The following is a 12815-nucleotide window of genomic DNA, read 5'->3' as shown; positions in this document are numbered from 1 at the left end:
ATACCTCATCTCAGTTATTTTAGACTGTCTGAAAATATATTCTAGAACTTTTGCTATAACTTTAAAAAGTGTACCATTAATAATTTAAACACGAGCAAAGTAAGTCCATCTATGATTTGTTGGGTTTATTCTAACGATACTAAATGGTTTAAAAATTGTCTCGATGTATGTTCACAGCCACGCCATCGCCAACTTTCCATTCCCCTTCAAAAAACCAAAGAGAGACAAATTCAGAAATCAAAGCCAGGAATTTGCAGCCGAAAAGGGGAAGGGGAAGTGGGGGACAGAGAGTTGGGAATGGAGAGGATCCTTTCGGGTGCTTCGGCCTCACGTTTGTCGTTTCAATCATCATTAGTGCTAATGTACCCACAAGAATTGGCCTGCCACTTGACGCTGACGTCAACGTCGGCGTCGACGCAGACGCAGACTTTGGCGTCGGCGTTTAGCAATGGCGGCCACAGCAGAACAAAATGGAGAGTGGGGAGAAGAGAAATAGGGACTACTCTTTTAAACTGCAAGTAAACGCCTGTTCGTATATACTATTTACATACAAACATATTTTATTTTTCATTTATCTACCACAATTTTAATAATTTTTGAGGTGCAAACAACAAAAACAATACGAAACCCCACAAAACCCACACATATGTACCTCGAGATGCACTGCGCATGCTCTTAAACGGGTGAGAATAAAGGAGCAGGAGAGGAAGAAAGCTCTATGCCAACGTTGCCATTGTTGTTGTGCATTTGGCCTTTTGATAAACTTCGTCGTCGTTGTTGTTTTTCTAGCTCTGCGTACGAGAGATAAAATGAGATAAGAGGCATAATGATGATGATGTCCCTTTTTGGCTCTTGATGGGCGAGGAAGTGGGAAGGGAGGTAGAGAGACGAACGAACAGCAAGAGCGTTGCCATAACCATAACATTTATTTATTTTATTAAATAAAAACTCACCCGCACACAAACATTATAATGTTATCTAATAAATAAAACACAAACAAGCGGCAAGGAAACTTTTTTCATTATGAATTATTACGTTAAAAGTGCCAGGAAGTACGAAAAAAGGGCAAAAGTGTGAGGAAAAAGAGGAAAAAGAGAAGCTCGGCAAACTGCCAAATGAAATTACCGTTCAACCGGGCACAGGGCTGTATCGCGGGATTCATTATGGAAACTAGGCTTCCATCTTTTTGCGATGCACCTCCAACCTGTCGAATTAAAAAGGCAATACTGTGGGTGAGTAATATTTTTGGATTAATTTTTTTTTTTAGTGCTTACTTGAAATTTAAAGAGCATAACTGCATAGTATTACTCATTTAAATTTTTGTTGTTATCCTGTTTTCTTTATTTCATTATGAGGTGGACATGTTTTAATTTATTTGGAGTATTTTGAAATTATTATTTGACTTTTTTAAATGTTGTTTGTTATCTAAAACACAACTTCGGAGATAAGTAAAACGCGTGAATTATTTAAAATGTTCAAATTTTAGTTTGTAAAAAGAAATTACTTGCTTACAAATTATAACACTTTTCATTATTGGATGATAAAGCTTAAATTACATCATATAATATCTGAGGACACTTTCTGTATATTGCGCGTGCTCCTTGATATCATTTCTCATTTAATGAAAATATTTTTATTATTATGGAGCCGCATGACGTTGTGGCACAAACACCCACACACAGAGTAGCAGGAACAAAGTGCCTTAGCTGCTCCACCAACTTAATCCCCTGACCACCACATCCTTCCCTTTCTTGGCTGTATCTCCTAGCAGAGCTTAATTTTATTAGCCCTCATCCTTGACTTGCCTTCACCCCTCGGTTGGCATTCATTTGCCGGGCAGAACATCATCATGAGGTTGCGCACCCAACCTCTTTTGCTCTTTGCCCATCAACTGACGCCCCTTCTGGTCGTCCTGCCCCCTTTTTCTTGGTCACTGGCTCACAACAAAATGGACTCAAAAATGCGAGAGGAGCAAAACATTTGCGGCATGTTTTTAATAATGTTGTTTATAATGTTGATTTTTCCTCAATTTTACTTCCTCGTTTTTTCCACATTCCCCCATCCATTTCTTTTTGATGTATTTGTACAAAATTCCTTTTATGGGTCGAAATAAACGAAATGTTAATCTCTTTTTTACGGCCTCGCATCGGGAAATACTATATTGCTTGCAACTTTATGGCTATTGAATTTTAGAGACCTCTCAAAACGACAAATCAAAGCCCATTCAAAAACTAATTACAACATCAAAACTTATAATGAGCGGCAAATTAGAAATTTTTCGATTGCCCTCAAAACCAGGCAACAAACGGCCAGCAAATCAGGTGAAAGGGCAGCCATTTTGGGATTTTAATTAAATCCGGCTATTCTGGTGGCTCTTCCGTCGCATTTGCTGCCACTACGGCCACTTGAGTGTGTATGCAACCCGCTCTTGGCCATATTCAAAATGAGTTTTTGGTCCTGGTTTGGTTTTTGGCCAAAATGCTGCACTCTGCGCTATTGGCGAGCCACTCGAAACAAATATTTTCGACTGCTTTTCATTCCGCCAAAAATTAATTTCAATTTTTTGATTCAATTTTGCTATGGCAAAAATAATGCAAAACCTAAACAGACTTTACGGTGGCCTGTCATTGTTTTAATTGAAAATGTATTTGGTTATGTTCGCAGCACTAATAACTGCGCTTATAATTGCATATTGTTGGGGAAACCAATTAGAGGGACTTTCGGTTTTAATTAAAAATTGTTTGCCCTGCTGCAAATGGTAATGCGGTTTTTGAGAAAATATGAGTTTGTTATTTTTCTTATCCTTAAATTAGTTAACTTCAAAGCACACAATATCGAGCAATAAACTAAATAAAGGAATAATCAGATAATAATAACATACACTTATGTTCACCAGTTTTCACGTATTCAATACAAAAAATCAAGAAAAAACAAATTAGTGGAGCTCAATAACTATTAGAGCTCAATAACAGAACATTTTGCCAATGACTTCTTAAATAATAGCTCGATTTTAAAAATGTTTGTGTCTATCAATAGTTATGACCGAAACACACATACATATCTCGATACTACCACATTTTGAAAAAAACGTGCTCTGCATAGGCAAAAATAAAACAGACGGACAGGGCAGTACTGTTACATTAATTTCAACGAATACAATATACCTTTTTACTCTTCGAGTAACGAGTTAAATAAATGCAAAAGATAGAATTATAACTAAACGGAAACGAAATTTAATATTGCTACTAACGAGTTTAAATAAATCTTTATCTGGCAAATAATATTTTATAAATTACAGTATTAAATACATAGTTTAAGCCTTTGGTTCGTTTACATTTTAGCAAGCCATAAAAGTGTAAAATACAAAAAAGTATTTGTGAGCTTTGAATAACAGTTAGCTAATGCCGTTTAAATACAGGGCTAAAAGCCTTTTCACCTGAGCCAGGATGCGATTCGGGCACACTTTTCTAATCATTTAACGTTCAGCGATGGGGTCCTGGGCGGCTGACTGGGCGGGAAAAATCACCCACGGACAAAGGACACACACAAAGCTACAACAGGGCAGAAAAAATCATCCCCTTCGATAAGGAAAACTCGCGCTCGCTCTTCTCACTCGCCGTCTCTGTCTTGCCTTCTTAAGTGCTCGCTTCTTCGCTCATAAAGCGTTGGAAATTATGGAAATTAATTGAAATTCCAAGGATGCCGTTTGCTCTTTTGCCGAAACCAACAAATTACCATCATTATGCGAGTGCTTCCTTTCTCTCCCTTTCCTCGGTTAAACTTCGCAAATTCAAACGTTGCCTAATTTTAGGCGCTGCGGTGAAACAACCTTGTATGTGCGTGTGCTGCACTTGCATTGGTATTTAATTAAGCTAATTAATTATCACAGCCATTATGTGTATGTACACAACAAAAAAAGTATAATAAATGCTCTGCCGCTTTTGATTGACTGCTGCTGCACTTTACTTTCCCATGGCTCAAACATATTTTCGCCGCCCACAGCCGTATTTCTCAGCCACCACTCTCCCCGGAAAATCCACCCCCTGTAGGCAACAACAACACAAAAAAGTCATATTAAAAATCATTCGCTTGTGAAGATCAAAAGCATTCTTTTTCACCGAAATGCCATGAAGAATGATGTTGCGTGGGAGGGTAAGGGAAAGGGGTGGGGTGGTCTGGATTTCCTGTAAGTGAGCGGCTCTCTAACTACCATATTGTTGTTGTTGCTGCCTCTTCTGCTCTCAAGTATTCAACCAAAAATGCATGGCACACACACACAGTCGCATCCACCTACATAGAGTCTGCCTACCTATGCTAAGGAAAACGGGAAAATGGAGAGGGGGAAGGAACACTTAAAACAATTATATAAAACATTTCTCAGCTTATAAAGTTCAGCCGGGAATATATTATTTTACGAAAAATTATATATTATTATAAAACTGAAAAAAAAGTACAATTTTAATTCGTTACAGTACCACAAACTATTGACAGTTAAAATATTTACAAATATTATTTAACTTGCTTTATAAATGCATTAATTAAAAAAAATGTATTAGGAAGTTATTTTGGCTATTTATGTTTATGACAAATCACTTCAATTGTTGAAAATAGTTTGAATTGTATATATTTTTAAGTGTGGTAGAAGAACACATTGTAACTTTACATGTAAGTGTGTGGGTGTAAGTTCGTTTATTTATTTATGGTTTTTTTCGCATTCAACCACCACCAACAACAAGAGGAATTTCATCCATACACATACTATATACATATAAATATTGCCCGGCCCTGTGCACATTTATTAAATATTATTGCTCTTGTTTTGCGCTCTACTTGACTTTTTTTATTGCCCATCAATGGCAAGTGGGCGGATAACTGTTCTGTTTCTCTCCCTCTATTTTTCCTCCCCTCACATTTTTCCTTCATCTTTATGATGCTGGTGTATATAATTGCTGCTGGTTTCCTGTTTGTTGTTGTTGCCTTGCTTGTTGTAGCTGCTCTTGTAACGTTTATTAATTTTAATGGCTGCCACCAAATGAAAAACGGTTAATCAATATGTGGAGTGCCACCATTTAGTTGCAATCACAGCGCGGCAGATGAATAAAAACTTACTTTTGTATAATTGTTCTTTCTTTGATTTTTAATAACAAATGATTTCTTTAAATTTAATTTCGTTAAACATAGAGAAAACATCAAAAAAATGTATATAAATTTATTAAAAAAAAAAATAAAAATAAAAAAAACATATTTCAAAGTTAAAACTTGAAGAGTTTTTGAAACCCATTTTTTTGATTTAGATAATACAATTTAAAGTTTCTGTCAGCTGAATAATAACAAAAATAAAACCATTTTTATATAATTTTAGAACTAATGACTCTCTTCAGTTTTGATAAAAATTATAAAATATTTAACTATAAAGTCATTTGTAGGACTTAGTAAAGCTGCTTAAATGTTACAGGTGACAAAAATTAATGAGTGACTAATTAACTTACATATAAAGCTTTTAAAAGTACCTTCGTATAAGCCGAACAATTAATACTTTCAGCACTCAATGCTGGGACTTGATGAAAAGTTTTCATTTTTGAATCAGTAGCTTTAATTCCGGTGCAAACAATGTCCGGATTCTGCGGACCTGTGTAATTAAACCTTGAAAATCCAACCACTACGCCAACATTCTGTTTTGAATCAATGTTTACAGAGAGCAGATCCAAGGATCTGCTATAAATCAGTAGGCAATTATTACAACCCCTCCATCCTAATTTGATGAGCCCATGAAGCATCTGCACCTGCACCCGGAGCCGAACAATCGCATTTTCCACAGTTCCCATGGACTGCACGCCGTAATCGCATTTCCGCATTGTCGCAACTTGCGGCACAAATAAACCACCTCGCCGCTTAGCGACTCCGGATTCGAGTCCGGATTCCCGGCTAAAGCCATCATCAAGTGGTGCAAATTACAGATCAAACAGGCTGTCAGTCGAGGGGTGAATGTGGATGGAAGGGCCTCGTTGTTTTGGGTGACCATTTGTCAAGAAGGTTGACAACATTACGCTGGAAATTAAATAGCGTAATAAAAGGGTGACTTAATTTGTTTTTTGCCCAAGCGGCGAACGCAGCCACTTGCCACACGATGAGATGAGCTGTGAACACGTGTTTGCTTTCTAATAAAATATATTTCTATATATATATATTTAGAGAGATGCCTGCCTTTTATGGGCCGCCAGCCAGCATATTGAAATTGTTAGCATTGTCAACCCCTCGTCCGCGACTGTTAAAACGACAATTACGTGTACCTAATAAAGGATAACGGTGGTCCAGAATTGAAACCAGAAAGCATTTCTGGATGGGGAGCTTAGATTTAAGTAGCTGATAATGCCGATGTTGACGCGTGACGAGCAATTCCCCGGTATTTTAATAACAATAAAAGTCAGCTTTTTATCTTCGACAACGAAGCTTGCTTCTCAATGTTTATCGAGGGGGTGTATTGAAGTATAAAAGGTAAGTGAATGTCAATATAAACTTTATTAGTCACAACATTTTTGGGCAGACGATTTGAGTTCCAGAAAAAGCAATTATAACCGGTTTCTTATTCCGTTATAAGTTTTTCTTGATTTCCCAAAAGCTTCCCAAAATGGTGGACCAATAAACAATTACTTGGCTTTAGAAAGCTTCTGAAGAAATGCAGATCTTATGAAAGTCTTCCTAATCGTTCACAACTTACTGTACGGCCTCAAATCGACGCTCCCTTAGCCGTGCTTATAGCATTTATCCAGACCCGAAAGTATCCACCATTCACGTGGCATCCCACAAATCAGCGCTGAGAAGTATGCTCCAAATTTCGCCCAAGTTGTTCCGACGCACACTAATAAGTTAATCAAACTAATTGCGGCACTTGCCGCAATAGGGAAGTGAAGGGGCGAAAATATCTCCGTTGCCAGTTGGCAGCTATAAATTCCGCACATGCCCCGCCTCCACCGTTACCCCTCTAACCGAACTCACCCCATTCGATGGCCCTAAGTATCCTGTAAGCCATGAAAAGGGTTGTTGCTTCTGGTAGCTCGTTGTCTGCTTTGGAATTCCGGAGAAGCTGCTGCTCCTGCTGTGACACGAACATGTTAATTGCCCCCGCCCGACGTTGCCAGGTTCAGGAATCGTTTTCCACTCCCCTCATGCTTTTGCCAAAGTCACAAAGTTCTTAAAAATTGACGCACTTTTTGTTTCCTCCTCTTTTTAATTAAAAGTCCAGAGCGAGTTGAAAGATGGGATTTGGGGAACGTTATGGTTATGACCATTGACCAGTGGTCAGTTGAGCTTTTGTTAAGCTGTCTAAATTGGCTAAAGAGCTCGGACTCGTTGGCATCTCCGGTCACTTGGCAACAATCAACAAGCAACGCACACAAACGACTAGATGGGTTACAAAAAACTCTTTTCTGGTGTGCTACATACGAGGCGACTTTATTCATTAGTCAACTTTTCTCCAATCCGTGAGGCAATGGGAGCCAAAAACTTAAGAGGATAAACAATGAACAAAAAACGTGGAATAACGGTTGCATGTTTCTTTGATGCATAATTACAAGGATTTTTGGCATTCTTTTTACTTGCATCCTGTGGTTTTAGCAAAAAGTATTCTTTGAATATACATATCAGTTAAAATGTTTCACAGCAGAAAGTTTTCATTGCTTAGGATACTCAAATTATAACTTTTAAATACATCAGTTCTGAAAGGTACTTTTGATTCTGACAAAACGATTACCATTGATTTGTAAATATATTTTGTTCATATATACATTGTTCCTTGTACATATGTACAACTTAACTAAACATTTTATTTAGATATTTCGATTATCTTGGGTTTCTTTTGAAAGTTATGTTTTACTAAAAGATTATAATATTTAAAGGGTTCTGATCAAACCGCCGCTGAATGTCTTATTACTTACTCACTTAAATTAAGTAAATCGAAATAAAACATTGAATTCAGAATTAAACATATAATAATAGTTTTTAAGAATCTTTCAAATTTAACGATACCAAAACATATGCTGATACACATTGTAGTTTATATCACTAACGATTAATTGGTAATCATCAAATTATATAAAAACCTCATTTTTAGCTTAAATAAAACTACATGACATTAACTACGCTTTATAATCCCACTACCGTAATAGGCAGTCAGGGCGACCATTCGAGTGTCAAGATAGTTGTGCTCCACCTCGCACTGCTGACCCGGTCCACTTAAGGCGATCACCTGGCTCATGTTTGCGTTGCGCGGCAGAAAGAAGGAAACGTCACTTGCCAGTCGTCGGGAAAGCTGCATTAGTTTGCTGGCGCCCACGGGCAGCAGACTTTTCTCTATGTCGAAGTTGGCCTGCTTCTGGTAGTCGGGACCACCCCAGGGAGGGCTTAGGAATACAACATCCGGGCGAATCCGTGTGCTGGCCGCAAACTGCAGGAAATCGGCATGAATGAACTCGATCTTGTGGGCCACTCCGTAAATGCTGGCATTGTGCTTGGCCATGGCCAGCTTCTCGGCATCGATGTCAACGGCGATGACTCGGCCACAGGTGTTGGCAAACTGGATGGCATTACCACCGCATCCACAAAAGCCATCAACGATCAGATCACAGGCCAGTCGTCGGGACGTCTGCTTGGCAATCTTCTCGGGCGTCACCGAGAACCAGCTCTCGCGATCCAGCCGGATGCCCCGGTCGAAGCGGGAAAACAAGGAGAAACGTTTGAACCAGTACTTGACCATCTGGCCGTTCTCCTCCAGCATGAACTCGGGCATCCTGGCCCGGAGTTTGTCAACTTGCCTTTGCTTGCGTTTGTTCCTCTGTATGAAACCGCTTTGAACGCGGTGTAGCGCTCGGTTTTCATCGTTTTCCATGGTTAGAAGATCTTCACTATCCTCACTTTCGCTGCCAGAAGATTCAGTTATTTGCCTTCTCTGCTTGTGGTTTTTATGTGTTTTTGACGCAAACGATGTGGGCAGTCCCAAAAGAAGTAGCTGCTGTAGCTCGTCTAACTCTTCAGGGTCGTCGTTGGCAGTTAGATAAGATTCGTGCTCCTCGCTTGCCGAGGGCTTTCGCTGTTTTGACTTTTTCGTCGTACTGGTAACGCTTAGGTTTTGTAAATCCTGTTCAATAACATCTAAAGTCCCATTGAAGTTAACTCCAAATGATTTGACCAATTCATTTTGGTAGTTCTCAAATGCACAGCTGAAAATGTACCAGAACTTGCAACTCGAATCGTTGGCGTGCTTCTCCCACAGTTCCTGCCAGAGCGCCTGCTCCTCCGACGTGACCTTTTCGATAAGGTCTTTGTATTCAGGAAATCGCTTGTGCCACTTCTGCTCGAGGAGCTCGTGCCCCTCACGCTGCCAGAATTCCTGCCAGGAAGCGTTTTGAATGCTTTCCCAATCGCAGCTGCTCCAAGTGGTGTCGTCCCCAAAGAGTTGGCTGAATATGTAGAACTGCGGATTGGTTCGCGAAGTGGTGAGGTAGTGTGTGTTCATCTCACGGTCAGCCCCCTAATCTTTAGCCTGCGAGTCAGCAGATCTTCTGGTTTGTCGATGGGCTGGATGAACCACAAATCGATGGCCGGTTTGTGTGTTAGTCGTAGCTTGCTGAGGAACTGTTTCTGGGCAATCGGATCATGGGCCAGACTAGCAAACTGCTCGTTTACTCCTCGGGCGGTCAGTGTGGAACTGTTGGAATGCAGGACGTTGCACAGGACCACTTCACCGCGCACAATGCAATAGCAGCCGGTACTCACGCGTTGTTCGATGGCCTTCTCGCGGGTGAGTCCCAAAAGGAGCAAGGATACGGCGCCCTCGGGCAAGGAGCAATTTCTGAATGGGCGGGAAATATGAGTATCACGAACTAATGAGTGCATAGCTTAGTTAAACTCACTCTGGCAGACTTCTAACGCGAACGTTTTCCAAAAAAAAGTGTGCCGACTGCAACGCTAGTCGTCCAATGATTGCGGCCTGGCCGTAATGTAGCCTCAGATAGTTGTTTTCAAGCTCAAGTTCCTCGACCAGCAGGGTCTTGAAGAAGTGACAGTATTCAGGGGTAATTGGGGCAGCGACTGCTGGCTCTTGCGACATTACTTTCGTGGAAAAACGCGTAGAATTCCATTAATAAATAAATGCAGAACAAAACTGTGCATGCGAACTAGTGTGACCATCGTAAGTGGTTAACCTATCGATAAATTGTTGGCTACCTATCGTCCACATTTGGCCATCACTTAAAACAGCGGCATTTCTTCTAAACGCATAAAAACTACAAATTATTATTAAAAAGTGACATAAAAGCAGTTAACAATGTCTTTCATGAACCCCGTGGACATGGTGGACGAGGATGCCGCCGACTTGCAGTTTCCCAAAGGTAACCAACGCCCCCACTAACCAAATCCCAACTTACAAGTGAAACTGGCTGAAGATCTTTGGCTTCGAGTACCCGAAAATCGGGGCTCCTCCACATGTTTACCACATTGAATTGCCTCTTTGCAGTTGAGCTCTTGGGGGATCAGGTCCAGCGGTTTGTGCATGCCCGTCAAGATGGGAACACCAGGAGCAAAACGGTTTTGTACAGCCCTCACACATTGCACCGTCAACTGGAGCTCCTGGAGGAACTAGCGCGAGATGAGAATAGCAGGGCTCCTGCGGCTTTAAGTGACTCCAGTCGCTGTGCCACGTGTCGGGCCAACCTAGTGGAGCCCTACATTAAGTGCTCCGAGTGCCTGGACACTATGCTGTGCCTGCAGTGTTTCTCGCGCGGAAGGGAGGCCTCCTCGCATCGCAATAATCACGCCTACATCATAGTCCGCGACAGCATACAAGTTTTCGCCGAGGAACCACATTGGACGGCCCGGGAGGAGCGCATTCTGCTAAAAACATTGCGCACCCAAGGCTACGGCAACTGGGAGGCGGTATCTCAGGCTTTGGACCGGCGGCATGATCCATCGGAAGTGCGGCGCCACTACCACGATTGCTATTTTGGCGGGATCTTTGAGCGTCTGCTCAAACTGCACCATGCGAGGCACTGCTACCTTCCGGAGAGAATGCCGTATGTCTTCAAAATGCGGAGTCTGGATCCACCGCGCCACGATGACATTGCATCTATGCAGTTTAAGCTAAGTGCAGGATATCGATGTGCAAGAAGCGACTTCGACACTCCTTATGACACCTCCGCCGAAAGTCTGCTTTCCATTATGGTGGATCACAGAGGCAGGTATGAAAATCAGGAGGCGGCAGAGAGCAAGGCGGAGCAAGGGGTGACCGAAGAACTGCAGCTGGGACTGGTGCGGGCATACAACAATCGTCTTAGGTATGCATTATTGATAATTTAAAAAAATTTTAAAAAAGGAAGCCTTGCCTTGGTGTTCCCTAGTTGTTAGCAACATTAAAATCCGCTTTAACCCATAGAGAACGCCAACGTCGTTATAATATTATGCGTCAACACGGCCTCATCATGCCCAATCGTACAGTCAGCTGGATTTCCAAGTATATGCACGCCTTCAGCAGCGATGCAAGTTGCATGCGTTTCTTGGGGTTCATGCAGATCTGTCCAGATCCCATTCAGTTCGACATGCTTCTGGAGTCCCTTCGTTATTGCCGCGAGCTGCACACCCGACTGCACAAGCTTTACGATCTGCGGCAGCACGGTGTTCGCACTCATTCTGGGGCCAAACTATACTATCGCCTACACAAGGAGCGTCAGCAGGTGCAGCGGGATTATAGCAGGCAGAAGCAGATGGATGCCTTCGACTGGCAACATTTGGTGCAGCACTACGAGAGCAACAGAAACGGAGAACAACTGCCGCTGGGCATCAGCTCGAAGTTGTATGCCCTGAACACCCGCCGCAAAGCCAGTCCCATTGAGATTGGAGGTATGAAACCTAAGCATGCTTTCCGAGGAGTCACTTACAAGTTTCTCTTTTTTTATATCTAGATCTCCCTGGTTACTCTAAACTGGACGAGGGCGAGCGAAAGCTCTGCAGTGTGGCTCGCATAGTTCCCCAATCGTATTTAGAATACAAGAATCAATTGGTTTCGGAGCACACCAAACTCGGATATCTGCGTCTGGCCGATGCGCGACGGCTCATTAAGATAGATGTGAACAAAACACGTCAGATCTATGATTTTCTGCTGGAACACGGCCACATTAGCCGGCCGCCTTCCTACGGCTAGCCTTTAGGTTTTCTCCAAAGTTTCACTTGTAAATTGCGTGGATTCATTTAATAACTAGAAAACACCGATCGCTTTGTGTCTCTTCCAGAGTTCGAAAATGCCGAGACGCTGCTGATATCGGAGGTGCATATGCTGCTGGATCATCGCAAACGCCAAAACGAATCCGCCGACGAGGAGCAGGAGTTCTCTGAGGTCTTCATGAAAACGTATGCCTACACGGATAGTTTTCGAAAGTTTAAGAACAAGGAGACTATAATGTCTGTTCGAAGGTAGGTCACATCTTTTGAGATATGCCCGTTTGAACGAAAATATATGAATTTTACCTTTCCAGCTTGCTGATGCAGAAAAAACTGCACAAATTTGAACTGGCCGCTCTCGGTAACTTATGTCCCGAGGCGCCAGAAGAGGCCAAGGCACTGATTCCTTCGTTGGAAGGGCGTTTCGAAGATGAGGAACTGCGCCAAATTCTTGACGATATCGGTACAAAACGCAGCTTGCAATACTAATCACTACGAATAACTTAAGCATATATAGCATAGGTATACAATAATGGTCTGGATAAAATATAAAGTCAAGCAATGTATGATTTATGCTTTCTATTATTATCAACCTTTTACTTAATATT

At 41.5% G+C, this 12815-nt stretch overlaps 3 protein-coding genes across 5 annotated transcripts; 1 reads left to right on the top strand and 2 right to left on the bottom strand.

Moving 5' to 3' along the window:
- Positions 1 to 7567: 7567 nt before the first annotated feature.
- Positions 7568 to 9511, bottom strand: LOC108136798 (trimethylguanosine synthase). Its single transcript, XM_017258190.2, has one exon. The coding sequence runs from the start codon at positions 9509 to 9511 to the stop codon at positions 8132 to 8134; it is 1380 nt and encodes a 459-aa protein (XP_017113679.1). The 3' UTR covers positions 7568 to 8131.
- LOC108136801 lies at positions 9508 to 10179 on the bottom strand. 2 transcript variants are annotated; one of them, XM_041709674.1, is made up of 3 exons: positions 9909 to 10179; positions 9772 to 9847; positions 9620 to 9703 (listed from the first exon to the last, which is right to left on the bottom strand). In XM_041709674.1, the coding sequence occupies exons 1-3, from the start codon at positions 10103 to 10105 to the stop codon at positions 9662 to 9664; spliced, it is 315 nt and encodes a 104-aa protein (XP_041565608.1). In that variant the 5' UTR covers positions 10106 to 10179; the 3' UTR covers positions 9620 to 9661. The 2 variants fall into 2 exon arrangements, with proteins under 2 accessions (XP_017113686.1, XP_041565608.1); XM_017258197.2 differs by having other exon boundaries at positions 9508 to 9847; positions 9909 to 10176.
- Positions 10180 to 10219: 40 nt separating this feature from the next.
- LOC108136796 (DNA-directed RNA polymerase II subunit Rpb4) lies at positions 10220 to 12773 on the top strand. 2 transcript variants are annotated; one of them, XM_041709673.1, is made up of 4 exons: positions 10220 to 10385; positions 10511 to 11327; positions 11426 to 11889; positions 11952 to 12388. In XM_041709673.1, exons 1-4 carry the CDS (start codon positions 10322 to 10324, stop codon positions 12188 to 12190), a joined length of 1584 nt encoding a protein of 527 aa, XP_041565607.1. In that variant the 5' UTR covers positions 10220 to 10321; the 3' UTR covers positions 12191 to 12388. The 2 variants fall into 2 exon arrangements, with proteins under 2 accessions (XP_041565607.1, XP_017113678.1); XM_017258189.2 differs by lacking the exons at positions 10511 to 11327; positions 11426 to 11889 and adding an exon at positions 12522 to 12773 and having other exon boundaries at positions 10228 to 10385; positions 12279 to 12459.
- The last annotated feature ends 42 nt before the right edge of the window (positions 12774 to 12815 follow it).

The sequence above is a fragment of the Drosophila elegans genome, unplaced genomic scaffold, assembly GCF_018152505.1.
Source record: "Drosophila elegans isolate 14027-0461.03 unplaced genomic scaffold, ASM1815250v1 contig_476, whole genome shotgun sequence".
NCBI classification, from domain to species: Eukaryota; Metazoa; Arthropoda; class Insecta; order Diptera; family Drosophilidae; genus Drosophila; species Drosophila elegans.
The sequence above is the reverse complement of the archived record's forward strand: the minus strand, read 5'-3'. Positions and strand labels throughout refer to the sequence as shown.

Excerpts from the sequence above, each read along its gene's own strand:
- LOC108136798 (XM_017258190.2), bottom strand. The coding sequence starts at position 9,511 with ATGAACACACACTACCTCACCACTTCGCGAACCAATCCGCAGTTCTAC.
- LOC108136801 (XM_017258197.2), bottom strand. The coding sequence starts at position 10,105 with ATGTCGCAAGAGCCAGCAGTCGCTGCCCCAATTACCCCTGAATACTGT. Across the intron at positions 9,848-9,908 it reads CGCGTTAGAAGTCTGCCAGA|AAATTGCTCCTTGCCCGAGG; the intron begins GTGAGTTTAACT and ends CCGCCCATTCAG.
- LOC108136796 (XM_041709673.1), top strand. The coding sequence starts at position 10,322 with ATGTCTTTCATGAACCCCGTGGACATGGTGGACGAGGATGCCGCCGAC. Across the intron at positions 10,386-10,510 it reads CGACTTGCAGTTTCCCAAAG|TTGAGCTCTTGGGGGATCAG; the intron begins GTAACCAACGCC and ends GCCTCTTTGCAG. Across the intron at positions 11,890-11,951 it reads CAGTCCCATTGAGATTGGAG|ATCTCCCTGGTTACTCTAAA; the intron begins GTATGAAACCTA and ends TTTTATATCTAG.